At 40.7% G+C, this 26,938-nt stretch overlaps 2 protein-coding genes across 14 annotated transcripts in view; one reads left to right on the top strand and one right to left on the bottom strand.

Moving 5' to 3' along the window:
- LOC132831506 (activating transcription factor 7-interacting protein 1-like) overlaps positions 1-3,266 on the top strand; it is a 184,062-nt gene extending 180,796 nt beyond the window's left edge. For all 13 annotated transcript variants that reach the window (XM_060849686.1, XM_060849692.1, XM_060849690.1 and 10 more), the window contains one exon: positions 106-3,266. In XM_060849686.1, the coding sequence (XP_060705669.1) occupies positions 106-522 (417 nt within the window). In that variant the 3' untranslated portion in view covers positions 523-3,266. The remainder of the gene's footprint in view (positions 1-105) is intronic.
- A 6,818-nt stretch (positions 3,267-10,084) lies between these two features.
- ankrd54 (ankyrin repeat domain 54) lies at positions 10,085-25,698 on the bottom strand. The gene is made up of 8 exons (XM_060849347.1): positions 25,231-25,698; positions 23,626-23,673; positions 20,476-20,574; positions 20,010-20,081; positions 15,734-15,781; positions 14,630-14,754; positions 12,643-12,750; positions 10,085-10,693 (listed from the first exon to the last, which is right to left on the bottom strand). The coding sequence occupies exons 1-8, from the start codon at positions 25,559-25,561 to the stop codon at positions 10,619-10,621; spliced, it is 906 nt and encodes a 301-aa protein (XP_060705330.1). The 5' UTR covers positions 25,562-25,698; the 3' UTR covers positions 10,085-10,618.
- Between the last annotated feature and the right edge of the window lie 1,240 nt (positions 25,699-26,938).

The raw sequence follows: 26,938 nt of genomic DNA, 5'->3' as shown, positions 1-26,938 counted from the left end.
AACTCACTCCCTCTCTCCTCTCCCTTCCTTCCCCCCCCCCCCCCCCGTCTGTTAGCCAGCAATCTGAGTCTAGAAAATACTAATCAATTGTCTGTTTTGATGTAGGATCCACCTCGACCTATCCACCCAGCACCACTCCCCGAGGCCCAAGTGCCGCAGCGGTTACCTCCAGAAGCTGCTAATACCTCTCCGCCCCAGAAACCCCACCTGAAGCTAGCCCGTGTTCAGAGTCAAAATGGAATCGTCCTGTCGTGGAGTGTCCTTGAAGTGGACCGGTCTTGTGCGCTTGTGGACAGTTACCATCTCTATGCCTACCATGAAGATCCAGCTACTACAACTCCTTCCCAGTGGAAGAAGATTGGAGAAGTCAAGGCATTGCCACTTCCCATGGCCTGCACCCTTACACAGTTTGTATCTGGAAGCAAGTACTACTTTGCAGTCCGAGCAAAAGACATTTATGGACGATACGGGGCTTTCTGTGATCCACAGTCGACTGATGTGATGTCGACTCAGAGTAATTAATTCAACAAAAAAAATCAAAGACAATGAACCTCAAGCCCCACGATGATATTTTTCATTTCTTTTCTTACATCATGCATGACGTGTTGTAGTTTTTCTATAGTTGTCTGATCCTCTTGGTATCTGTGTACACTACACTGTAATACACAAGGGAGTCCTAGTATAAATTAGGCAACGCTGATTTGCAGCAAAGAAAGGACAGGACACTGCACCAAGGGTGCTGTATTACTGCTGCCAGACAGAAGTTGCTTCTTTTGTCACCATAGACCCAGTTTGACTGGGACGCAACGTGATAGTGACTGATGAAGCAGCAGCAACAAATGACATTTCTTTATTCTCTGGTCAGCCATTAGTTTGGGTTTTAAAGAAAAACATTCCCAAATGTGACATGTGATACAGACCATTAACATGATCATTCATACATGTATTATCTTATTGTTATTTTTTTAAACTATATTCACTGCGACTTTAGTTATCACTTCAAATAGCAGTGGAAATTGATCAGCAGTGACCATAGGAAAGTGAGTTTTATTGCATTCTGAAATACTGAAATAAATGCAACTTGCAATGGACTGCATACTTGATTATTAAGAGGTGTTCTAATCGACCATGAGCCTCATTGAAGAAATCGGACACACCTCATTCATCATTCATACCCAGTGAGATTGTTGAAAGTTTTTAAAATGAGATGCTTCTCTGTGTTGTGGGGTGGGAGATGAATAAAAGCAAATTGTTTTTTTTTGCCAAATGCTTTTGTTAAATGTGTTATCAAAGTAATCTGTGCACTCCAGAGACAGATAAAATTCTCAAAATATATTTTTAATCAGTGTGAAAGGAGTACTTTGTGATGTGGTCACTGGACAGTGAGTTTGACACTTTGAGAGAGCCCTTTTCATCAGTACCACTTTTCTGGTCTAATGAATATTTTTTGAATATATATGTGTGTGTATGTCTCTATGTAAATTTTCAGATCTGCTCTCCCATTAAAGCCACTATGTTGTACATATTCTTGCTTGCCAGCAGCAAACTTTCATGCCGACTTGATGTAATCAGCAAGCACAAATTAAATCTCCAGTCACTTTGTCTGCTTGTCAAGGCAAGTCAGGGTTTTGGGAGCATGCAGCAGGACCTGTTTGTCCTCTGAGGCATTGCACCCGTCAGCATGAAGAGAAAATGAACCCTCAACATCTGCAAATTGTTTGCAAGCTATCTTCTCCCCATTTTGGTTACTTTCTTCAGCTGTTTTGGACTGCCAACATTGGATATATCACAGATATGTTTGAGCTTGCACATTGACAGCCAGCACTGTTTATGTAACTTTATGGTTTAGAACAATTCTGTGCATTCCAGCTGGTTGCACAGACCATGGTAAAGTGACAAAGCAAGCCCAATTTGCTCGGTGTAAGTCGTGCATCCTGTGTTCAATGGTGACAGTTTTGTCAGTGTTCTACTGCTGCCTTGGTCACTAAGGGATCGTGACTCATCAAGTAAGTCATTCTCAGCACAGTATCCAACAAAGTCTCTGCATTCTTTTGTCATTGAACTATTGTAAATTAAATAATTTATGAATAAAACAAAATATTTCTTAACTCAGTGATTTCAATTGAGATGCAACTGATAATGTGAGTAACAGTGTCCTGTTTAGGAAGAATTCCCTGAACGCACTCCCCACATAACTTAAAAGTTGACACATTCTAATCTGATGTTTTTAAGCTGCCAAGATATGACCTGGAGCTAACCTGAACCCAGAGATGTGCTCTAATTTTGAGGAATTTCTATATAAAACTAGAAAAGCAGCAAAATTTCATGTCCATAATCTTTACACAAACCTTGACCAGCAACAAATGTAATTCCATTGAAGGCTGTACTGGTAACATTTTGGTCAAATATTACTGCAATGTAATAAGAGATTGCTCCAGGCTGCTGCTTTACCCTGCTGTCATTCACAGCTAGAATACTTTCATCAGTATTTGTATGCCCGTGGGCTGAATTCAAGGAAGATAGTTCTAGAATATTCACCATCATTGGAGTTTATGTTTTGCTTTGCAGTGTGGTGTTCAAAGTTGGGGGGGGGGGGGGGAAGGGGTGATGAATAGAGCCTTCTGATATAATAGGAAGACTTCCCTCCTTCCCCTATCAGCTGGTAAAAAGATTGCACCCAGCTGAGGTGCAAAGTTACTGCCTGAAAGAGCACTGCCTGTCACCAGATGCATGGACGCTATGTTGTGTGGTATCTATCGAGGATACAGCACTCTGGACCTTGGGGAAATAAATGATGCCACTCCTTGTAGACCAAATGTATATTGCACTGCATGTTATGGAAAAGGGATTCAAGTACCTGCCAACTTGTGCGATATTGGGAACTGATGCTCCCTTCATCAGTAGAAGAAGTGAATTTTAACTCACTGCAGTTTCCATTTATTAAATTGTGAAGGCTTCTAGCCACAGGGTACAGAAATAAATTATGATAAACCTATTTGTAATAAATACTAAGCAATCTCTCTCCCAGGGAGGGATTAAACACTGAAATGCTGGAACATGTTGAATGTAATTAAATATTGCCATTTTTAATTGCTTTTTTTAATTTGTTAAAAGTAGTATACTCTCAATTGCAAGTTAAACGTGCGGATGTTGTATTTCAGAAATGTGATGTCATCCTGTGTTGCCCTGCAAATTACTTTTAAGTGATATTTTGTTCACTAAAACCTGAAGTTTATAGTTTGAAAATAAAGAACCTATCAATTTTATCTTCTCTTGTGTATAACTAAAATTTGAACTTGGAATTGAGTTTTCTATGAACTGCCCTTCTGCCGCTCCCTCCTCCCGCCGCGCCCCCCACCCCCCCAATGACCACCACTCCCAAAAATCCTTTCCTCAATGTATTTGATTTGTCTCCCCATTCTGAGTTCTTCTTGTGTAGACAGCCTGCATGTTTAAAAGACTAATAAGTGGAAATCATGGTTGTCACGTGGAAGGATGCAGTTTTTTAAAGTTTCAGCTGAGTTATCTGAATATCAACCAGGCAGATGTGAATCAAAATTGCCCAAAGCAAATGTGGAAGTTGATATAGCCACTGGACATCCAGTAAAACATATTGGTCAATGCATATATGTGGATGTTATACAAGGCAGTACAGGACTGATCTGTGGATTTCCTCCAGGCAACAGTCAAATAGCTTCCTATGTGTTCACTGTGTGGACTTGCCCTTCTAATACAATAGGGGAGGTTTATACTGCATCATTGGGAACTATGTGGCCAAGGAATTTTGGGGAAAGGGAAGCAATTATTCAACTAACTAATTTAGAAATTCTCCAAGCCCTGGGGTTTTAACTGACTAGATTTGTGTTACCAGTCATCCTATCTGGATATTTTAAGATCAAAGAATTCCTGCAATTAAGCTGCTGCAAGTTGTAATGTCATAGAACTTGTGAAGCTGCTTGAATGTTGTTTCATATTTTAATCATACATTTTGTGTATGTAATGGATATTGAAATTCTTTGTTGACAGTTTTGAATGTACAATGACAACCTATTCCTTCCCAAACAGATTCATTGCTGAATTCTAAATACACTCCTTAATATTGGCAAAGACTACATATAAATACTCCAGTTCTGTTGTTTATGGTGAGTCAGGTTCTTTGACACTGGAAACTAAAATGAACTAATGCTATGCAATGTGTGAAACAAAATGCTAGATCACTTTGGTCTATGGATACTGCCGAGGAAGATGGGCAATATAGATTGCTTGTGTTACTTGATGAGTTGGATGACGTGGGTGTGCCATTATCCCTCCAGTCACTGAGCTAACTTGTTACCCTTTCTGATGCAACGCTTTTGTTTAACCAAGTGTTTTCCATAGGATTTGTAAAGTAACTATTTCAGCATTTCAGTATTGGAAAGGGAGAAGAATGTCGAGTAATACTAAATTGCCAGTTGTTTTTGGCACAAGATGTCAAAACACTTTTGAACATTATGCAACTATAACATGAAAAGAACACAAATTTCATCAAACATGTTCACTTTTCACACTCTCCAACTAAAAACCCAAACCCAGTATTAATTTGTTTTTTGTGTGGATGATGTACTTCAAAGTGGAGGAGCAAAGCTGCATATTTGCAACAAGTTGACCAATAAGTAAAACGAGACTTTCAATTTGCACTTGATTTGCCAACCTGTTAATTCAAGTAGGGTGTAACATTCCTGTTTCAGTGAAATCAGAGTCCACCCTCTCTCAATGTCACTATATTCCAGTGACCTGGTTGTCACTTTAATTGAAGGGGGAGTACATGAGCATCCCAGCCTCATTCGTAAGATGTCGTTATTAATTATAAACAATGCTGGAGAAACTCAGCTGTCTGGCACTATCTGAGGAGAGAAACATTTAACATAGAGTCCAATGTGACTTCAGCATTCTTAAGATCACTGTATTAAAACAAGTTTCCCTATTTAATGTTATAGATTTCATTTATGGGCAGCTCAGTGGTTAGCACTGCTGCCTCACAGCGCCAGGTATCAGAGTTTGATTCCAGCCTCTGGCGACTGTGTGGAGTCTGCACTTTCTCCCCATATCTGTGTGGGTTTCCGGATGCTCTGGTTTTCTCCCACAGTCCAAAGATGTGCATGTTAGATTAATTGGCCATGCTAAATTGCCCAGTGTTCGGGGATGTGTAGTTTAAGTGCATTGGTCAGGTAAATCTAGGATAATAGGGTAGGGGAATGGGTTTTGGTAGGTTACTTTTGGAGGGTCGGTGTGGACTTGGCCAAATGGCCTGTCTCCATACTATAGGGATTCCATGATTGCTGTGACACCTCTCACTTCACTTCATTTCTGACGTGGAAAATATCTGATATTCCAAATCTGACACGATGAGGGTGGAGGATACTATAGAATTACAAATTTTTGTTTATTGACCATACTGTAAGTGGTCTGTATCTTTCTGCTTCCAATCTATCATATTCAGCACTAAAATTGGCTTTGTTTGTTGTGTGCATTTAAAGCTTCAAAGGATATTAAAATCAGGGGTTTAAGAGCTTTTGTACTTCCTGATTCTTGGTGTACCTGGCTGTTATTTCCATTTGAGGGACAACCAAACCAGATTTGGCACCATTTGTGATTTTCATACCAATGTGACTAATTTAAACCAGTAAACCGAACAAACCCATTGTTGCAATCTGACCATTAGGTGCAGAAGTTTAGTGGCTCACACTTGGAACACAATTATCTTTGAACTATCCAGGTAGTAGCAACAAGATTTGCAGCAGCCTGGTTGGAAATTCCAGAAATTTAGGTCTCTCTGCCCAAATAGCTCAACCTCCGTAACTCATTGATTTCCTCTATTTGAATTTTGTAGATCTTGCAGGACTATTTTAAATATTCTCTCATTGTTGGAATAAATGCTAAATCAGTTACCATTATGGAATTTAGTAATGTGAGGATAACAGATTTTATACTTATTCTGTATATAAAATCTGAGATATAGCATTTGCTAAATTGTCCATGAAGGCTAATGTCATGCCAACACCTGTTATGCACTATGAGGTACTAAGCTAAGGGGAGGGTTAATCTACAAGGAAGAGAAATCAGTGGATTTTCACCTTTCTCGAACTGTTCACGGTTTTGTAATGTAGTGCTGCCAATTGAAATGAGATTTGTGAGAAAGTCTTGTAGAAATATACACAACAAAAGCAAAAATTAGGATTTTTTAAAAAAATTATATATAAAAAGCAGCATTGACTGAGCTCTTATAACCATTTAATTGATCAGGTGATACAAATGAACAAAAGTCATTACTTGTGAAATATACATTTATAATTAATATTTGTTTCAGACCTGGTGTACTCTGTCAACATTGGTGATTTGAGGTTAAGAGACTGCTTAATTGTTCTGTAAAACTGTGTGGTCCAAGCTGTGATTCCTCATTGCAGTTTTTTATAATTTGTGGGCAATTTACAAGGGACTTGATAGCATCAATAGTCAATGATGAGCAATCCAGATAATTTACACCAACTAACCTAAGTAGTTTTGAATATTACAATACCTGATGACTTTTTATTCATTGCATGTCTCTGTGGTAAGTTGACTATGTCTTAATTGCACTTGCAAAGATGGTAGTCAGACACCTGTAGACTTGCATTTATGTAATTTATCTTGTGACCATAGGATGTTCTACAATCTTCACAACCAATTACTTTGAAGAATGACAGCATGGTGGCACTGCTGCCTCACACATCAGAGATCCAGGTTTGATTCCAGCCTCGGGCAACTCTGTGGAGTTTGTACATTCTCTGCCAGTGTCTGCATGGGTTTCCTCTGGTTTCCTCCCACAATCCAAAGATGTGTAGGTTAGGTGAATTAGCTATGCTAAATTGCCCATAGTGTTCAGGGATGTGTAGGTTAGGTGCATTAGGGTAAATCTAGGACAATAAAGGTAGGGAAATGGGTCTGGCGAGTTACTCTTCAGAGGGTCAAGTGTGGACTTGTATATCTCAAATCCCTACAAGTTCTAATGCCTGAATTTGTGAATAGAAATCTCTCCCAAATTATGCAATAATGACTAGATGATTTATTTAAGAAACGGGAGCAAGCTTCTCCAACCTAGTCTCGATTCAACAAGATACCACATAGTTTAGAACCATTTTGAGGGAAGAATATCCTCTCTGCAACTAGCCCCCTCAGAATTGTGCACATTTCAATAATCTCATCTCTCAGTATTCTAAATTCCAATTAGTAGAGGCTTAATCTTATGAGAACCCGTGCATGCCAGCCATTGACTTAGTGAATTATTCTTAGTGCAGGTATATACACCTCATTAAAACTGTAAGTCATAACTTTCATAGTAATTTAGGTGCATCTAACCAATGCCCTACTTTTTAAGACTCTGTTACCCTGGAAATAAAGGCCAAGATTCAGTTTTTGGTGCCAATTAATTGTTGTTTCACAGGAGACATCCAGTCCGGATTCCTGTGTCTTGCAGTGTTCGGAGGTATCCCTATTTAAATAAGATGCACTGCTTTACAATTTTTCTATTCTGCCAAATTTATGCTACTCACATTTCTATAACTTTGCATCCTTAACTGGTTTTCCCACTTTCTCATCAGCAAATTTGGATTCAGCAAATTTTGATCTCTTCATCCAAGTCATTTACACAGTTGTAAGCATTTGAAATCCTAGCAGATCCTGTGTTCCTTGATCGTGTTGCAATGCACAAAGTAGGGATTTATTTACTTGATCTACTTGCTGCTTTTAATATCCAAAGCTTTGTCTTGTATTTTGCTTGTTTAAACCCAACCTATTTTCTGCCTTATTTTTAGTCACTCTTTGCTGGTTTGTAAAATATCCCCAAACTTCTGGCCTACATCATTCCTTACTTTCAACATTTGTAACTTAACTAAACCGGATATGAACTATATAGAAACAAAGCACCAAGCTGCATTTACAGGAGTGGTTAGCCTCAGCAGCATCAAAACATCTACGTAGTGTAAGATGCTTTCATGCAATTCAGTCACCCACCCAGTCATCTGGCCAGGCCCATTAGCCAGTGTGGTCCCTCTTCTAGTTGAATTATCCACATATTGTTTCAAGAAACACTCTTGAATGTACTTAATTCTGCCGAATCTGAGCCTCTTGCTCTAAGCAAGACCCAATCTATATTGAGGAAGTTAAAGTAACCTGGTACAACAACCCAAGTGATTGCACCAGTCTTTATATTTGAGCGCTACCTATATTACCCCAGTGAATGAGCCCTCCAGCATATTCTGAGTGCAGCTGTGATATTCTCCCTGATTTGTAATGCAATGCCTCCACCTATTTTACTTTCTCTCCATCTTGTCTAAAACAATGAAATCCTGAACTGTTGAGCAGCCAGTCCTGTTCCCCTCTCAACCAAGTCTCTGTAATGGCCACAACATCATAGTCCCATGTGCTGATCCAGGCTCTAAGCTTATCTGCCCTACCTATAATACTCCTTGCATTTAAATAAACACACCAGCCCATTGGTTCTGTCATGTTCATTTATGTCTCTGCCGAGCCTTCCTCTCTGACCTACTGGTCCTAACATCTACTTTGCCCTTCATCCCTCCACTGGCTGACCCTGCTGCACTGTTTCCCAGCCCTCTGCCATTGCACTCTGAACCTGTAGCACTTTAAGCTTACATCTGTGATCTGTCTCTTTATTTTTTGCAATTCAAATCCTAGTTTTCTCATTTTCTTTGAGCATTGAGTTTTTTTTTTAATAAACATTTTCCTCCTGATCAAGCTGCTTCAGCTGTAAACTATTACCTGATTCCATTGTTCCATCACCCAAAGGACTTGTATTTCTTCTTAAATAGCACTTTACTTGCTGTCAAATAAGTCAAGTCCCATTCTCAGGGGCAAGAGTAGCGAAGGTGTTACTGGAAAAGCACAGCATGCAGGGAGGAACAGAATAGATGTTTCAGGTATAAGCCCTTCATCAGAAATCACTCTCTAGAGTGGAGGCAAATTATTGGCCATTAATACATACTTATAAAAACTAATGTGTGCTCACCTAAAAGATTTAAGATGCATGGGATCAGTGATCACTTGGCTGTGTGGATTCAGAATTGGCTTGCCCATAAAAGGCAGAGGGTAGTGGTGCAAAGGTGTTTTTCTGGCTGAAGGTACATGACGAGTGGCTTTCAACAGGGATCCTGGGACCTCTGCTGTTTGTGATTATAAATACAGCAGGATATAGATCAGTTACAGATATGGGTAGAGAAATGGCAGATGTAGTTTGGGACTATGAATCTCAATTAGTACTGAGGCATTACACTTTGGGAGATCAAATTTTAAGGAAAAGTTAAACCGTTAATGGCATGACCCTGAATGGCATTGGTTTTCAGAATGATCTTGGGGTTCAAGTCCAAAGTTCCCTGAAAGTGGCCACTTAAGTAGATAGAACAGTAAAGAAAGCACGTCATGCTTGCTTTTATTGGTCAGGGAATGGAGTGCTGGATTCAGGATGTCATGTTGCAGCTTTAAGACTTTGGTTAGGACACACTTAAGGAGTACTGCATTCAATTCTGGTCACCACATTACAGGAAGGATGTGGAGGCTTTGGAGAGGGTACAGAAGAGGTTTACCAGGATGCTGCCTGGATTTGAGGGTATGAGCTGTGAGGGGCGAGAAAAACTCAGCTTCCACCATCCCAGAGAAAGAGACAGGAGACTTGATAGAAGTTTATAAAATTATGGAGATGCATAGATAGGATTGATAGAATCAATCTTCTCCCACAGTTGACATGTTTAATACTATGGTGAGATGGAGGGACAGTATACTTTTTATATAGACAATATGGTAGGAGTTTGGAACATGCTGCCAGGGGTGGTGGTGAAGGCAGATGAGGACATTTAAGTGACTTTTAGATAAATAAAAATGTAAGGAATGGAGGCATGTGGACCAAGAGTAGGCACAACAGCATGGGTTGAAGGGCCTGTTCCTGTGCTGTACCTTAATGTTCTATGTTGGTGCTGTTCAATATATTAACTATCCTTATTTTTAAAAAAAGCTAGCGATGAAAAGATCTATTACAACCAATTTCACTAAGAACTACATTACTCAGTTTAAACTTTATTCATTTAAATTTTACATTTAATACATATTTACTGTCACATCACAACATTCCTGTCACCAAAAACTGCATGTCACAAACAGACTCTGACAGTGAATTTCAAGTTGTTGGTTTGTTAATCAAACCATTGTCACCTGCAATAAGAGTACTTGGAAACAATCAATTTCTGCTTTAATAAGTCAACAGTCACCATATAATTCTTCACCATGAAGGTGACATGCTTGTATATCAGACCAGTCCATATTGTTATACGAAGATAGTTTCAGGAGGTTAAAAAAAAATCCTACCAGAGCTAAAGCTCATTGTTTTGGGAGAGCTCAGTTTCAAAGCTTGCTTCCATAAAGATTTTAATCAACATTTCCAATACAATAAAGTGAGAATTATGTTATTAAAACCAAAAGGTCACAAACACTGGCCTGTTTAAAAACAAAAGTCATTTCTACATTTTCACTTGTTTTATATTTTTTTTACATCAGCTCCTGCACCAATGACAAATGGAAAGACTGTATTCAGCTACCTTGTACCCAAGTTGTGTATTTGTAGACTGAGTGTAGTGAAGCTTGACAGCAGGTCAGCAACTTCATCAACCTGTAAGGATAGCAGGAAGGCCAGTTAGGTCAAAGCAAGTTAAACAAGAATTTCACAAAAAAAAACCCAGAAGACTCCAAAAACACAAGCAAGTTGAAAGTGTTTTTTAAGTCAATTCTACATTGCTGATTCGTTTGCATATTTGTCTTTGCATTAAGTCCAATAAATCATACAGCAGGCAATTTGGTTTTAGATCAATTTATAGAGCATCATACACTGGTCTGTGGTCAGCTAGCTGCTACCTATCACATATTTGCTGGCCGAGTGCAGTGAAACTCTTCATGATCACTACAGAGAAACTGACAATGATGATCAACATTATATTCACGAACATACAAACAAATGTGACTAGGAGGAGTGGACCATTTGGCCCCTTTAGCCTGCTCCACCATTCAACAAAATCCTGGCTGATTTATTGCAGCATCAACTCTACATGCCAGCCATCCCCAATAATCAATCAAGGCTCTTGAATAGCAGAATTGAAGTATTCAATAACCACACTCGTTGCTCTGCGGTAGAGCGCTCCAAAGACTCAAAAAGAATTCCTCCTGTCTCATTCTTAAATTGGAGAGGTGATCTCTCTCTCTCTCACACACACACACACACACACAATATTTCACATTAAATCTCTCTCACTGAGGATTCTCACTTCAGATTACTCCATTTTTACACTGATGCAGAGATTTTAAATAGTCAATAGAGGGGTTTGCACATTCTCCCAGTGTCTGTGTGGGTTTCCTCCCACAATCCAAAAATATGCATGTTAGGTGAATTGGCCGTGCTAAATTGCCCGTAGTGTTAGGTGAAGGGGTATATGTAGGGGAATGGTCTGGGTGGGTTGCACTTCGGCGGGTCAGTGTGCACTTGTTGGGTCGAAGGGCCTGGTTCCACACCAAGTAATCTAATCTAATTGAAATCTTCAGACATCAGTGAATAATGTATTACCAATTATTGTACCAAACAATGAGGACCAGCAAAGACCCCAATTCAATCTTTGGTCCACGTTGAAGCAGTTATCACAAATAGGAAATTAATCTGGGGATACAGCCAGATTACCATGCAGAAACTGAAACACTCATTCATCACCATTCTGAACAATGCTCTAGGGCAACAATCATCTTAGAAAAGAACACCACTGAGCAAAAACACAGGAATGGCAGAAATTACACCACTTATAATTCTTCCCATTTAAAAAGTATCCGTTGCACAGTGGCTCAGTGGTTAGCAATGCAGCCTCACAGCACCAGGGTCCCAGGATTGATTCCAGCCTCGAGCAACTGTGTGAAGTTTGCACATTCTCCCAGTGTCTGCGTGGGTTTCCTCCAGGTGCTCTGGTTTCCTCCCACAATCCAAAAATGTGCAGGTCAGGTGAACTGGTCATGTTAAATTGCCCTTTGTGTTAGGTGCAATAGTCAGAGAGAAAATGGGTCTTCAGAAAGTCAGTGTGGACTGGTTGGGCCGAAGGGCCTGTTTCCACACTGTAGGAAATCTAATCATCTAATCTCAAAACTGAGAGCACAGTACAGGAGTTTAGAACCAAAGAGACTTTCAAGTTATAGACTAGATAAAAATCAGGGAATTATCTTCCCAACAAATCTGAGACTGTACCTAAACCATGAAACAGCAGTTGTTCAAGAAAGTGGCTCACTGCAGCTTGAAACACTAACATACCAAAAAGTGAAGAATTAAATCAACTGCATATCTAAATCTTCGGAGACTGGCTCAATTACAAGGTTGGCCACTCAAGGTCACTCAACACAATCTTATTCTTCCCTCTTTGTATGTTAATGTAAAAGAAAGTAGCTAAGTCGCTGTCTTGTACTTTGAGAAAATTCTGTGCAAGCAAGACAATGAAAAACAAAATCCACTTGTTCACAGTCAAACAGTCCCTACTCATCAGTGCCTACTTTAAAGAAAAAAAACCAATTGCCTTCCTGTTTGTGTCCCACCTGTTCTTTTGTGCTGGTCATCTGAAGTTTTGTACAAAGATCATCCAGCTGCTCAGTCTCTTGGTGATTACCCAATCTTTCCAAATACTCACGCAGCATCTGAATGATCTGAGAAGTAAATATATATATATATATATAGTAAAACACAGTTAGATTCAGGCCACTAAGTGTAAAGTGACAAGATACTGGATTAAAGTGGTCACCCAGTTATGGTTAAATTAATCCTGTCTTACATGAAGCATAAAATGTGCACCATAGTTAAAGTTCTGGAAGCACAATAATTAATTGTCTGTCTCTCTAACAAGAGCTTACTTGGTAAATGAACAAAAAACCTTAGAAAATGAATCCTCTAGGATCATGAGTTTTTCGGTAAAACCAGCCAGAATTCAGTTCTTCATCTCTCCCTTGTGACTCCTGCAGAAAGCCACATGTGCTACGAAAAAGGTGTGAGATTTATATATGAGAATATCACTTTATAGGAGTTGAGATTTTAAACTAGGAACATGTGGAATCTTGTTCTATGGGTTTGAAGAGGCTAACTAGATCCCTTTTTCTGGAATAACGAGTTTAAACCAATCTGGACTGCTTCGAGTATTAATAGAAATTGTTTAGATTTTGGGCTTTAAGATAGGAGGAAAAACAAATATTAAGTCATTACGTTAGCAGAAGCCAGGATAAACCAGATTTTTCTTTAAGTTACCAAAAGGCTTTTGAATTATGCTCTGAAGAAACCTGACTGTAGTCAGATGAAAGAGTTGATTCTCCTAGAAAAAGGCATAAGGGTTAAAAGAATAGGTTACCATATCATAAAGTTCATTTACAATTTCCAGACCAGGAGTGTTTGGTTAGAATTTTGCATTCAAATAAGCTGAAAAAGTCAAAGACATCAGTGGTGGCAGTCAAAAGAAAAGGTTTCACAACTCTCAGGATTGAATCTGAAAAGAAGCATTGAAGTCTACCTACAGATTTGATAGAGAAGAACAATTTCTCTGGAGTTTAATTAACTGTAAAGTGATGGGAGAAGGTGGGATTTTGTTTTACTGGGTCTTTGAAACATTTTAAAAACTGTATTATGCAGATAGTTTAGCTTGTTTTATTTTAATTTTATCTTTCTTTTGTGCAATGAACCAGTTCTACTGTTAAAACCAAATTTGTTGCCTGTGTTTCAGCAAAAGACATGTTTGAAAAACAGCAAATATATATGATCTTTCAAGCTACATTTCAGTCTGGGATCTGATTTCTCCAGTTACAACATTTGCTGAATCACAACAGGCCAGGGCTCAGCTGTCATGCTCCCTCAGTGATGGGTAAGGAATGAGAGTGAAGGAACAAGAGATATTCGTAAAGGGAAAAAAAGCATGCAGTGAGACAATTTGAATGAGACACATACACGGAAGTGGAAACTGAAGAGGAGACAGATACAAAAGAGATTTGGGGATAAAGATAGGAGACACACGAACACCCAAGTATAAGCATGAGATGGGAGAAGGCAAGTAAGAAAGATTTTAGACAGATTACAAATAAACAGAAAGGTGGAGATGTTTACAAAGAAAGGTTGACAGCATTTGGGAGGAGGACGTGAGGATTGAAAGAGTGAAAGAATTCAACAGAATTTGGGTGGGAGAAGCAGGCAAGTGGCAGATGGGCTGACGGAGATGACCTAGATGGTAGTTAGTCAAGAGAATATGAGAACAAATGAGGGGAAGAGTGCATAAGACAGTGAGGCAAAATAAAGAGAGGACAGAGCAAAAAATACTGATAAACAGGAGATGGTTCAAATTTTGTAGTCATGAGACAAAACAAAAAGGACAAAAGGTGTGGTCATGAGTATATAATGAAAATATAATTCGTTTGACTCCTAACATGGAACACCAGAGAAGACCAACTGGTGAAAGAAAGCAAAGTCAAAAAAAAACAAACAGAGAACTTAACCAGGAGCAGAAATCTTCTAGCTGCTGAAAAGCCCCCGACTCACTTTATGCCTCACCTGTTTCACCTCCACCCGAAGGGCCTCCAGGCTTCGTGAATGACCATCTTGCAGGATGTTCAGCTTAGAGCGAGCGAGGTGGAGTGGAGTCCTTCCTGCTCGATCCAGGGCATCCACTCTGGCACCTGATAGGAACAAATGGGAAGTTTCCAGTTAGCCTTGTAGTCCAGTCATTGGCAAGATAAGCTGAGAATTGCTGACCTGTTGTTTCTGCATGGTTTGTAGCTTCTTCAACTCTTACAGACCACTGCTAGAGAGAAGAGAGTACAACAGGAAAAACAAAAATCGGTAAACTAGTATTGTCCAGGTGAAATGAACCTAAACATATAGATCAGCAGTCCTCTACCCACAATAGTGCTGGACTCTTCACTAGCTCTTCTACTACTAGATACAGGTTACCTCAACAGGGATGAAGAAATGTTGAGGGGGAAGAAAGGGACCAGAAACACTTCCTTCCTTGCTGGCACAGATGTTATCTATAGATATTTGACTGCTGACTAAGGCAGAAACAAAAGAATGAGGGAGGAAAGACAAATGTATAGATAAACACAATGTAAATAAAACAAAGTTCAATCCAAGGAAAATATATGAATCTTCAGGACAGAGGAATTATCTAAAGTCTAAGTTCAAGGGGAGACTTTTCCAGTAGCTCCAAACCCAAAACTCTGCATTCATGTTTCTCACTTCAAATCTCAGTCACAAACGACAACATAAAAATATGCACTGTCAGAATGGCCACTGAATATTTTGGTCTTTGGAGATAAATGAGTAAGTCTATTATTCCCTAATCAAATTATTTTAAAGAGAAATATTTCGAGATAGCAAGATTTGACTGGCATTAATTGTAGGAGTAGTGTGCAGTAAGATACAACAGGAGGCCATTCAGCCCAACAGCCCAGAACTCATGGTGTTAAACAAACTAGGTTACCCACTGCTACAATATGGAAAGACAGATTTACAAAAAGAATAGAAGATGCATGAAAACAGGTCTTTTAATCAAAATAATGTGTAACTCCAAATGTATAGTAATCCCAATGATAACAACATTATACTATAATAACAAAGTTAAATTATGAGCTTTTATTTAAAGTAGTGTGCACTCACCTCCTCTTAAGAGTGTAGTGATCACAGGTACATGGTTTGTACAAGCAGCTGAAAAAAGAAATAGAATCAGCTGCTTAGTAATGTTAATGTTTACAATACAGAACAGAAGAACCAGGAACTCCCTAGTGCACAAACGCTAACATCAATCAAACCACAACACCAAATATACATGGCTCAGTCAACTTTTATTGAATGTCAAGAGTAAGATCAAAAGATAAATGTTCTACTCCTGCTCTTAATTCGTATCTTTCTAACTCAGCAATCAAAGGATTAAACTTATTCTTGACATATCTTGGTGTCATGATATCAAGAGTCATTTCAGGGATGCAAGCGTTTTGTGTTCATTTGTGGGACTTGGGCGTCGCTGGCTGGTCAGCATTGATAGCCCATCCCTATGTGCCCTTGAGAAGGTGGTGGTGAGCTGCCTTCGTGAATCGTTCTCAGTCTGCATGCTGTGGTTGACCCACAATGCCAGCAGGGAGGGAATTTCAGGATTTTGACCCAATGATTGTGAAGGAACAGTGACATATTTCCAAGTCAGGGTGGTCAGGCTTGGAGGGGAATTTGCAGGTGGAGGTGTTCCCAAGTACCTTGACCTTCTAGGTGGGAATGGTTGTAGGTTCGGAAGGTGCTGTCTAAGGGCCTTTGGTGAATTTCTGCAGTGCATCTTGTGGACAGTACACACCACTGCTACTAAGCGCCAGTGGTGGAGGGAATGAATGTTTATAAATGCAGTGCTAGTCAAGCGGGGGCTGCTTTGTCCTGGATGGTGTCAAGTTTCTTGAGCGTTTTGGACCTGCACCCATCCAGACAAGTGGAGATTATTCCATTACACTCCTGACTTATGTCTTGAAGATGGTCGATAGACTTTGAGGTGTCAGGAGGAGAGTTACTCGCTGCAATATCCCTAGTCTCTGACCTGCTTTTGTAGCCACTGTCATCTACCTAACAATGTGGAAAAATGCCCAGATAGCACTGTTGATGACCTGATGACCCCTTCCATCACTTTACTGATGATCGAGAATAGACTGATTGGGCAGTAATTGGCTGGGTTGGATTTGTCCTGCTTTTTGTGCACAGGACATACCTGGGCAGTTTTCCACATTGTCAGGTAGATGCTAGTGTTGTAACTATATTGGAAGAGCTTGGCAAGGGGAGCAATAAGTTCTGGAGCAAACATCTTCAGTATTATTGCGAATGATATCAGGGCCCATAGCCTTTGCAGTATCCAGTGCCTCCAGCCGTTTCTCGATATCACATTCAGTGAACTGAATTAGCTGGAGACTTGTATCCGTGATGCTGGCGACCACTGGAGGAGCCCAAGATGGATCATCCATCGGCACTTCTGACTGAAGATTGTTGTGAATACGAGTGACGCTTTCAAGGCTGGCATTCAAGCTGATGGTGTAGATGGTGGTGAAGCTATTCTTGAAATAGTCAAGCCCATGTGATCTGGTGCTCTTGGTGTTCTTCTCTGGTGGCAAATTCCAAAAAGTATATTGAACAAATGGCAATATGTTCAAGTCAAGATAGTGCGTGATTTAGAGGTGATAGAAGTGCCATGGATCGGTAGAGCTTGGTCATCTTTTTGATCTGTTCTCCAATATGGTCCCACGTCCCATTGTGACCCTCTGAAATTTGTCACAACCCTTCAGTGGTAGTGAAGTAGGGAGGAAGAGAAGACCTATGATTATTAGAACAGGAGGTCAGCCTCTGCTGCCTTAGAGTTCATGGCCTCCATTTGCAGAGTCAGAGATGTACATCATGGAAACAGACCCTCGGTCCAACTCATCCATGCTGACCAGATATCCCAACGGCATCTAGTCCCATTTGCCAGCACTTGGCCCATTTCCTTCTAAACTCTTCCTATTCGTATACCTATCCAGTTGCCTTTTAAACGCTGTAATTGTATCAGCCTCCACTACTTCCTCTGGCACTCATTCTCCACACACACACACACACACACACACCTCCATCTGCATGAAAACACTGCCCCTTAGGTCTCTTTTATATCTTTCCCCTCTCACCCTAAACCTATGCCCTCTAGTTCTCCACTCTCCTCTCCCAAGGAATAGACTGTGTCTATTAATTCTATCCATGTCCCTCATGATTTTATCAACCTCTACAAAAGCTCACCCTTCAGCCTCCGACGCTCCAGGGAAAACAACCCCAGCCTATTCAACCTCTCCCTAAAGCTCAAATCCTCCAACCCTGACAACATTCTTGAAAATTTTTTTGAACCTTTTCAAGTTTCACAACATCCTTCCGACAGGAAGGAGACCAGTATTGCACACAGTATTCCAAGCTCCACTTTGGGAGGCCCTATTCTAGATGGTTAAGGCACACATTCTGAATGATAAAATATACAGCAGCCACAGAATTCAATTGTAGGGATGGGTGTTTAGATAGAGAATGAGGTTCTGATGGCACTGATTTGCCCTCAAACTGCTCAATTTCCCAAATGGAGTGTATTCCTTCACACTCCCAAGATTGTGGTCTTTAGGTGGCAATAGGGCAGTGGATACACAGGAGGTGAGCCACCCACTGCTGAAACTTGGATCAGAACTGCTCCAGTAGACAGTCCAGTTACATTTTGGTCAGTGACAACCCACAAAGTACTAGTGGCAAAGTAATGTCACTGAATGTCAAAGGATAGATCCACTTTATTTTGTTAAAGAACTTTCCCAAGCACTTGTGTTGCATGGGTGTTACATGCTTTTATCAGACCAACCGTCGACTTTACCCAGCCTGGCTACAAGACAGCATGAACTACTTCTTTACCTGGGGGACTGTGAATGGGGCTGAACACAATACCAGAAACAGCCACTTCCGATTTTATGCAGAAGGAAAGGAAAGGTCATTAATAAGGCTGAAGATGTTTGGTCTTGGACGCTGGCTTGAGACAGTGGAGATGATTGGCTTCCACAAGGAAAAATATCTTTATTTGTGTACGAGATATGATCCCAACCATTAGAGCACTTTCTCCCAATCCCCACCAGTTTCAGTTTTGTGATCAATTCCTGATGCCCACAGTCAGCAGTTACTCTCATCTCACTGCACCACAGCTCTAGAAACAGATCTGGTTTCTAAATCTGGCTCCAGATGATCTTGGGAACCATTAAGTAGGATACTGTAGAACAACTGTGTTTTGAAAACACTGCTGACAACTCCTTTAATTATTTTATTGATGACAGAAGTCTCAATGGATAGGGAAGCCATTTGTCTGATTGGATTTATCCTACTTTGAGAGTAGGGCAAATGCAAACTTCAGACAAATCTCAATGTTGTAGCTGCACTGGGACAATTTGGGTAGAAGCACAGGTAGTTCGTGTTCAGTGTGCCAGCGATTTCCAGATGTCATGGAAGTGAAATGAATTAACTGAAGACTAGCGTGTGATGGGATGTAGATATCTGGATAAGACCAAGATTGATCAACCACTTCTGGCTGAAGGTAGCTGCAAATATTTCAGTCTTGCCTTTTGCATTCTCATGCTGGGCTCCATGTTCAAGGACTCCTTCAGGCCAGGAGTGCATTGGGCATATCCTGATTTAAAGTCTTGATCACAGGTAAGCAATATATTCAGTTTTGCAGTGGCTTTTGTGCAACTGAGTAATATGTCAGGCAATTTTAGAGACTAATCAAACATCAACCACATTGCTATCAGGATTGACATTACCAAGAACAGCTTTGATGGTGAAAGAACCAAAAATAGGAGTGCTTTAGTGTTACGGTCAAGCACCCAGAGTAATAATCCAATACAGCTGATACGAGCACCAAAATTTAAAATAATAATCATATTTCAAACTAACAAAATTTGAGTGATTGGAACTCCTACTCTCTGGATTACTTGACCACTGACATGATCATATCCCACTCACCGAACTGGCAAGTGGAAATAATGTTTAATTGCAGGTAATTGACAGGTTGAAATATACCCGACTAAGTGTCCTGTACAGATGAAGTCAGACAGCATTAGAATGGGCATTGGAACACAAAGCCTCAAAAGCTCCATAAACTTGGCAGAATGTGAAAAACTACAGCCCTGTTTGGGAAAACAGCCACATCCAGGCATATCTAAAATCCTAGTTTCAAACAGGAACCATCTCAAAAATAACTCAATGTATTTTTTACGATAAGAAATTAATAACTAGAATAGAAAACACAGTAGCTGGAGATTCTGAATAATACTATGCTGCAGCACTAACGTCCATTGCCACTCAAAACATGAACTTATTACAGCTTCAGAAATATTAAAGTTCTTCATCGTTATCATACCCAGATGCAGCGGTGTGTTTCCCAGTCCATCCCTCTGGTTAGGGTCTGCTCCATGATCCAACAGCAACTGCACTATAATGAGAAAAGAAGGCGGAAGTGGTCAGGTTTCACCACTGGTTTCAAACAAAAAAGCACACATTCTAACCCTAAACAAATAATGAATCCTCATTAGATCAACATTCCTCAAACCCTACTCATACCATCTGGTTAATTGATGTGAACAAATTGAAATTGAGCTCGTTTTACTATCCAAAATTGTGCACGTCCCTGGATGTACACTTAACATCTTTTATACAGTTAGGTGTGCAAATTGACAATCACCTCTTCCTCTAACTGATGGACCAATGTGAAAGCAGAAAGGTAAAACAGTCAAGTATATATATCAGAACAGAGTGGGTTTTAGGGAGAGGAGGTTTAAAGAGTGAATATATACTTGACTAAGAAATGGCATTTTCACTCTACTCACCGATTGAACTGTTTCCATTACAAGAAGCGAAGTGAAGAGCAGTCCTGCCTTTGTCATCTGCTACACATGGTTCAGTGCCACATTCAAGCAGTTGGCTCACTAAATAAAATGATACGGTTGGCCTATTAATGAGATCAGACTAATATAATCCATGCCAAGCATTTCAAACTCCCACAATCTCCATCCCAGTATTTTAAGACTGCAGCCAGTCAGCAAGACCTTAAAAGTTCCATCAGTTTGAAGTTCCAGAGCTATCTTGCGTGAAGGAAATCTTGTTCAGTGAATAAAGTTAAGGAGGTCAACACACAGTTTCCTCCCAGAATCCAAAAATGTGCAGGTTAGGTGAATTGGCCATGCTAACTTGCCCATAGGTGAAGGGGTAAATGTAAGGGAATGGGTCTGGGTGGGTTGCGCTTCAGCGGGTTGGTGTGGACTTGTTGGGCCGAAGGACCTGTTTCCACATTGTAAGTAATCTAATCTAATCTGATCTTATATTTTATACAAATTAACCTCAGTTCTCATCGTTCTGCATTTGAAACTCTCTTGGCTTAGACACCTGAGGTGTGTCCTTATGGAGAAAGTCTTATGGCTGTGTGCAAGTCAAACATGATGATACGTCATGATTTGGAGAAGGCAATATTGGACTGGAGTGTACGAAGTTAAAAATTACAACACCAGGCTATAGTCCAACAGATTTAATTGGAAGCACTAGCTTTCAGAGCGCTGCTCCTTCATCAGGTGGTTGTGGTTATGAAGGAGCAGTGCTCCGAAAGCTGTGCTTCCAATTAAACCTGTTGGGCTATAATCTGGTGTTGTGCGATTTTTAACATGGTGATAGGTCCACACCAACAAAACAGATTGACCAAGAAACAAGCCATAATGACATTTCATTGAAAATATTCAAGTATCAAATATTTATTTCCACAACATAGTTTCTTTAAAGTATGAACTCCAGTGTTAGTTTAGCTTATTTGATCATAGCCTTGCCTCTAAAAATGAAGGTTATGGGTTGAAGTTCAATCTTAGGTTTTGAGCATATACTACAGGTTGACACTTCAGTGTGGTACCAAAGGAGTTCGGCATTACAATCGGATTACAAGATCAGACACAAGCCAGGCAATCACCAAAGTTTAAATCTGGAGATATAATGGAATGAATATGGGTTTCAGCAACACTTGAGCTCAGGCAGGGATGCCAAGTGTTAAGGAGACACAAGTTTTGGTGGAGAGCATACAGCTCAGTATAGCATTCCAAGAATGGGAACAGTCAGGTTCACTCAATGTGGGAAAGGAGATTGGCTTGATGACAAGGTAGAAAATTTGTGACAGTGTCCAAATACAATGACTTCAAGTCTAGGCTCATCCAAAGTGTTATGGTCCCCAGAAAGACCAGTAATTTTCTTTTGAAAACAAAACCTAGTTAATAGCAAAAGGAGTGATTTCACAAAACTTCACATTTTAGGACTTTTACTGTAAGAAAAGAGGTAAAGCACCACAGACGAAAGACAATCCTTGTAAGCAACTTATATTTTTGTCACAGGACAGAACTTTACCCTCTTCAATTTTAACATAGTTGAAGGAAAAAAGCACTTCACTTGATAAATTTTACACCATCTTTTTAAGTAACTGCTCAATTCTCCACGAATCAGTCCAAGCTAATGATTCCTAGCTAATGAGTATCTAATTCTGTTTTTGCCTAACTCAGCCTAATAACTTTTAATCTCAAAACTATCTTTTATAATAAGTCCGTTACGCCTGTAGATTCAACCTCTAACAAATGCTGGCCATCTTCCAGCCCCATTTGACTCTTCACAAATTTGATCTTTCCAATCCAAGTGCAGGCCATCATTGGCATTTCTATACCATGAACCTTTTGACCATCATCTGGTCTCTCTCTCCCAGGTCATGGCGGATCAACAATATATGAGAGTTTCCATGGATACCTTAAGCACATCTTGGTGTGGGCCTTGCATTCAGGAAGAATGAAAAATAGTTATGCTTGAGATCTCACTTATATTAAAAACTATCTATTTATGTCCAAGATAACTGTTCACAACCCAACATTTTTCTGGGACTTTAAAGACTGAATGTATCCACTGTTGCCACACAGGTTGCTGCCATTGCCTCCAAATGTAAATAACATGCATCTGCTTCTCAAAAAATAAAAGCTGCCCCCCCCCATTTTTTTTATCTGTAATAATCAAAGCACTCGAACGTTCTGTCAAGCGGGTTTCAAAAGAGGTCACATCATCTGCTTCACTTCACCTTAAAGACAGTCCTAAAATATGGTATGTTACAAACATCATAATTATTACACAACACTAGCATCTTGCAGGATGGGGAGGATTCAAAGAAAGGAGATCAAGAGGTGGAGTCATTAGTTGTCAGCAGAGATACTTTTTTTTGCAGGTGGGCAGTGAAGATGAGAATTTTGAAAAGGAGGTTCAGCATTTGATTACAGAGTAAATTAATGCAGTGTAAATTTTAGAAAGATGTCATGAATGTAGCTAAAGCTAATATGAATAGGTGAAGTTAACTGGAATTAGTACTTACAGTCAAGCATCTGACATTTGCTGACTCACTGGGGATAAAGCTTCACTGACCACCATACCAACCTCCATCATTCCAACACCTTAAACATTCATTTCAGTTGAATCATAAGGAACACAATCTCGAGCACAGAGAAAAGCCCTGTAATATTACACACCTCATTTCCCTTAATTCCCTGACAGAAATCAAAAATCTGGCTATGTTTAAGGCTGTAATGGTCTATGATGGGAGCATCTACAACCTTCAGGGAGTGCAAAGTTGCAAAACCAACAGAGGTTTAGTAGCAAAATCAAGGACAGGCATTAAACTTATTGCCTCGGGAAAGTGAAGACAAGAAAATGACTGAGGATACAAGCAGCTGAACTTTTTTTTTAAAAGTACTGGAGGCAAAGGAAAGAAAGCCGGCAAGAATCAAATCGGAAATTAAGTCTACAGAAGAAAAACTCACATATACAACCAGAAGAAAGGACCCATTATTTCCAGTATAATTATTGATACAATATAGGTTTAATTCCCTTTCAATGTGGGCACAACTAGATGCCCAAACTACAAACAAAGAATCTGTGTGAAGACGTAACACAGAAAGCTAAATTAATCTTACCAATATCAACTTCATTGGCGTTTGCAGCTTCTCGTAAACGCTTCTGAGCTGCAAAATAAGGAGAATTACTTGTAAAAATAAAATATGAAATAACAACCAAAGCTAGTACATACATCTAACTGATAAAAGTTTATGAACTATGCTTATTTATTTATCCATGGTTCCAAGCAAACTGTTCCTGGTCAGCTAATTTAACAGCCAATAAATACTGCACTTGTGGTTTCAAAACCAAGTGTCTCACCCATCAGTCCTAATATCTGAAGTTGGTTGCTTTTGCATTGCAGGTTCCATTGGTGGAAGCTTGTATTCACAAGTTGCCTTAAAAATTACTAACTGAGGCTTTCGCCTCCAGGATAGCCCCACAATACCCATCACTCTTCCTACGTAATGAACAGTGAATAGTAAAATCATTTCTTCTTGAGGTTGAACTGCATGTAGACAGTAATTCAATTAAATTGATATTCCAAAAATTCTCAGCACTTCCAAATCTCCTAAAAAAAAATGGCCCAACATAAGCCAGATTATCAGAAATGGTCAAAATATGAGAGTGGGGGGGGGGTGGAACAGCAGTACAGTTTTTTTTAAGTGCATGTTCAGCAAATTGCCACCAATCTTTTTGTGTAGAAATAGGCTGCTTGCTTTCCTTGGGCAGAAAATGCTTTAAGCATGTCACAAAGCCAGGAAAAGTGCAATTTAAATGCAAACACTATTCCTCTCACAGCAGCCAGCCACTACCAATAACATGGAGACATTTGCATCCAAGAGATCCATTTACAAATTAAACCAAGATCCTATCTGTCCTCCAAGTTGAATGCAAAAACAAACACAAAGCCTTTCTTGTAGAGTGTAGATTCTCCAGATATTCCTCAAAATACTGCCCTGGATTTGTAAAATATCTAAATACAGCTGATACCCAACCTTAACACCTCTGACAGTGCAGCATTCCTTCAGTACTGCACTAAAGCAACAACCTAGATTACATGGTCACTGAAAGATCACTTGAGCCCACAGATCAAGTGGGCAGCACGGTGGCACAGTGGTTAGCACTGCTGCCTCACAGCGCCAGAGACCCGGGTTCAATTCCCGCCTCAGGCGACTGACTGTGTGGAGTTTGCACCTTCTCCCCATGTCTGCGTGGCTTTCCCCCGGGTGCTCCGGTTTCCTCGCACAGTCCAAAGATGTGCGGGCCAGGTGAATTGGCCATGCTAAACTGCCCGTAGTGTTAGGTAAAGGGTAAATGCAGAGGTCTGGGTGGGTTGCGCTTCGGTGGATCGGTGTGGACTTGTTGGGCCGGTGTGGACTTGTTGGGCCAAAGGGCCTGTTTCCACACTGTAAGTAATCTGATCTAATCCCTTGACTCCAAGGTGAAATTGCTGCCCAATTAACTTTCAGCAGAAGAAGCCTGGTAAACATTTTTCAATACATACAGTTAACAAATCCAACCTAAATCTTATTGTCCAGTTGAAGAATATTCAAGTAAGTATCTCTGACCCTAACTCAAAGCAACATAATTGAAAATGCCCCAATCCAATGCAATCCCCCAAGCCAAGCTGGTCAAGTAACGGACTCCAGTGCAATCACTCAATCCCAATGGGACAGACTGACCATGGATGTCTTTGCCCAGGGGACAAGCCTTGCGGTGAACCTTGACCTGCCGCTTCAGGCGGTTGACGCCCATTTTCCCGGTAAGCTCCTGCTGACGGCCGCCGGGCTCCTGCCACATGAAGTGCAAGTAGCTGAGGCCCTCGGTGTAGTCCCCGGTTCCGAGGCGGTGGCGCCGGCCGCAGTCCGGGCCGAAGGCGGCCAGTCGGAAGGTGTCGTCGTCGACGGCGGCGGCGGTAGCCGCTGCCCCGCGCTCGGACACCGGGTACTCGCCCTCGGAGCTCGAGCGCTCCGACACCGTGTCGTCGTCCGAGGCCGCCATGGAACCGCTCATTTCATCGCTCGGCCTCTACCGCATCGTTGGTGACGGCGGCTCTTCCTCGTTAAATTATTTTTATTTATTTTCTCTCCTTCGCATTCATCCCGGAGGCCGCCTGTCATGTCCACTGATTGGACCAAGGCTGGGTGATTGACGTTGCTTTCGACCAATCGACGTCCGCGTCGCGTCGAAGATGTCATACGTGTCCAATTGGAATGTGTTCCCTCCTGAGGGGGCGGGGCAGGGAGGTGGTCCTTTGACCGTTTTAAGGCGGCCAGGCTGAGTGCCTGATGGCAACGTCGGTGTTTGTCGAGTTGAGGCATTCATGTTCTTTGTAGAGATCAAGGTTCAAGGCATACCTGCTCTGGTGTATAATAACATCTCTGAGCAGAGTGGTTTAAAATACATTTAAAGATTTTAAACGTGAGGAAAAGACCCTTCTAGCTATCGTGCTAAGCCAGGCAGCATTAGGAGGTGGAGAAGTCAACATTTTGGGTATAACTCTTCTTCAGAAATAAAGGTTATAAACGTAGACCTCTCCACCTCCTGATGCTGCTTGGCTTGCTATGTTCTTCCAGCCTCCTATGCGTCTATTTTGGATTCTGGTATCTGCAGTTCTTTTATCTCCAATATGATCATGACTAATTGTCCAACTCAATACTCTGTTCCTGATTTCTGCTCATATCCCCTTAGCTCTAAGAACTAACACTTAAAGTGTCATAACATGCAAGACAACAAGACCAGTATTGGAAAGTGGGACTCGTGTAGTAATGCCATTTTGGCTGTACAAACTCAATGAGTCAAAGAACGTCTTCTGGACTGTAACTAAAACTGATTCCTTTAGGTGTTTAGACCTCAACTGTTTTCTGTAGTTGGGAAGAGAATAATCTATCAACAAGCACCTATCTACAAATCCAAGTTTCAGCACATGGTCTGCAGTTTTGTATGTTTTTTTTCCCTAAGTGCTCATCTAAATACTTCTTAAATGTCTTCAGCAATGTTCCCTCTAAGCTGCAGGGCTGAGTGAGTTCACAGCAGCTCCAATCTTCTGCACACTATCATCAGCATCAGCATACTGAGCGCAACATTGATTTTTGGATCCAGATGTCACTGCTGCGCATAGACGTCATTAAGAAAGCTAGATTAGATTACTTAGGCCCAACAAGTCCACACTGACCCACCGAAGTGCAACCCACCCAGCCCCATACTCCTACATTTACTCCTTCACCCAACTCTACAGGCAATTTAGCATAGCCAATTTACATGATCTGTGGGAGGAAACCCACGCAGACACAGGGAGAATGTGCAAACTCCACACAGTTTCCTGAGGTGGGAATTGAACCCAGAGATCTGTGAGGCAGCAGTGCTAACCACTGTGCCACCATGCTGCCC

This window comes from Hemiscyllium ocellatum, chromosome 33 (assembly GCF_020745735.1).
Source record: "Hemiscyllium ocellatum isolate sHemOce1 chromosome 33, sHemOce1.pat.X.cur, whole genome shotgun sequence".
Taxonomy (NCBI): domain Eukaryota; kingdom Metazoa; phylum Chordata; class Chondrichthyes; order Orectolobiformes; family Hemiscylliidae; genus Hemiscyllium; species Hemiscyllium ocellatum.
This window is presented reverse-complemented; position numbering and strand designations above follow the sequence as displayed.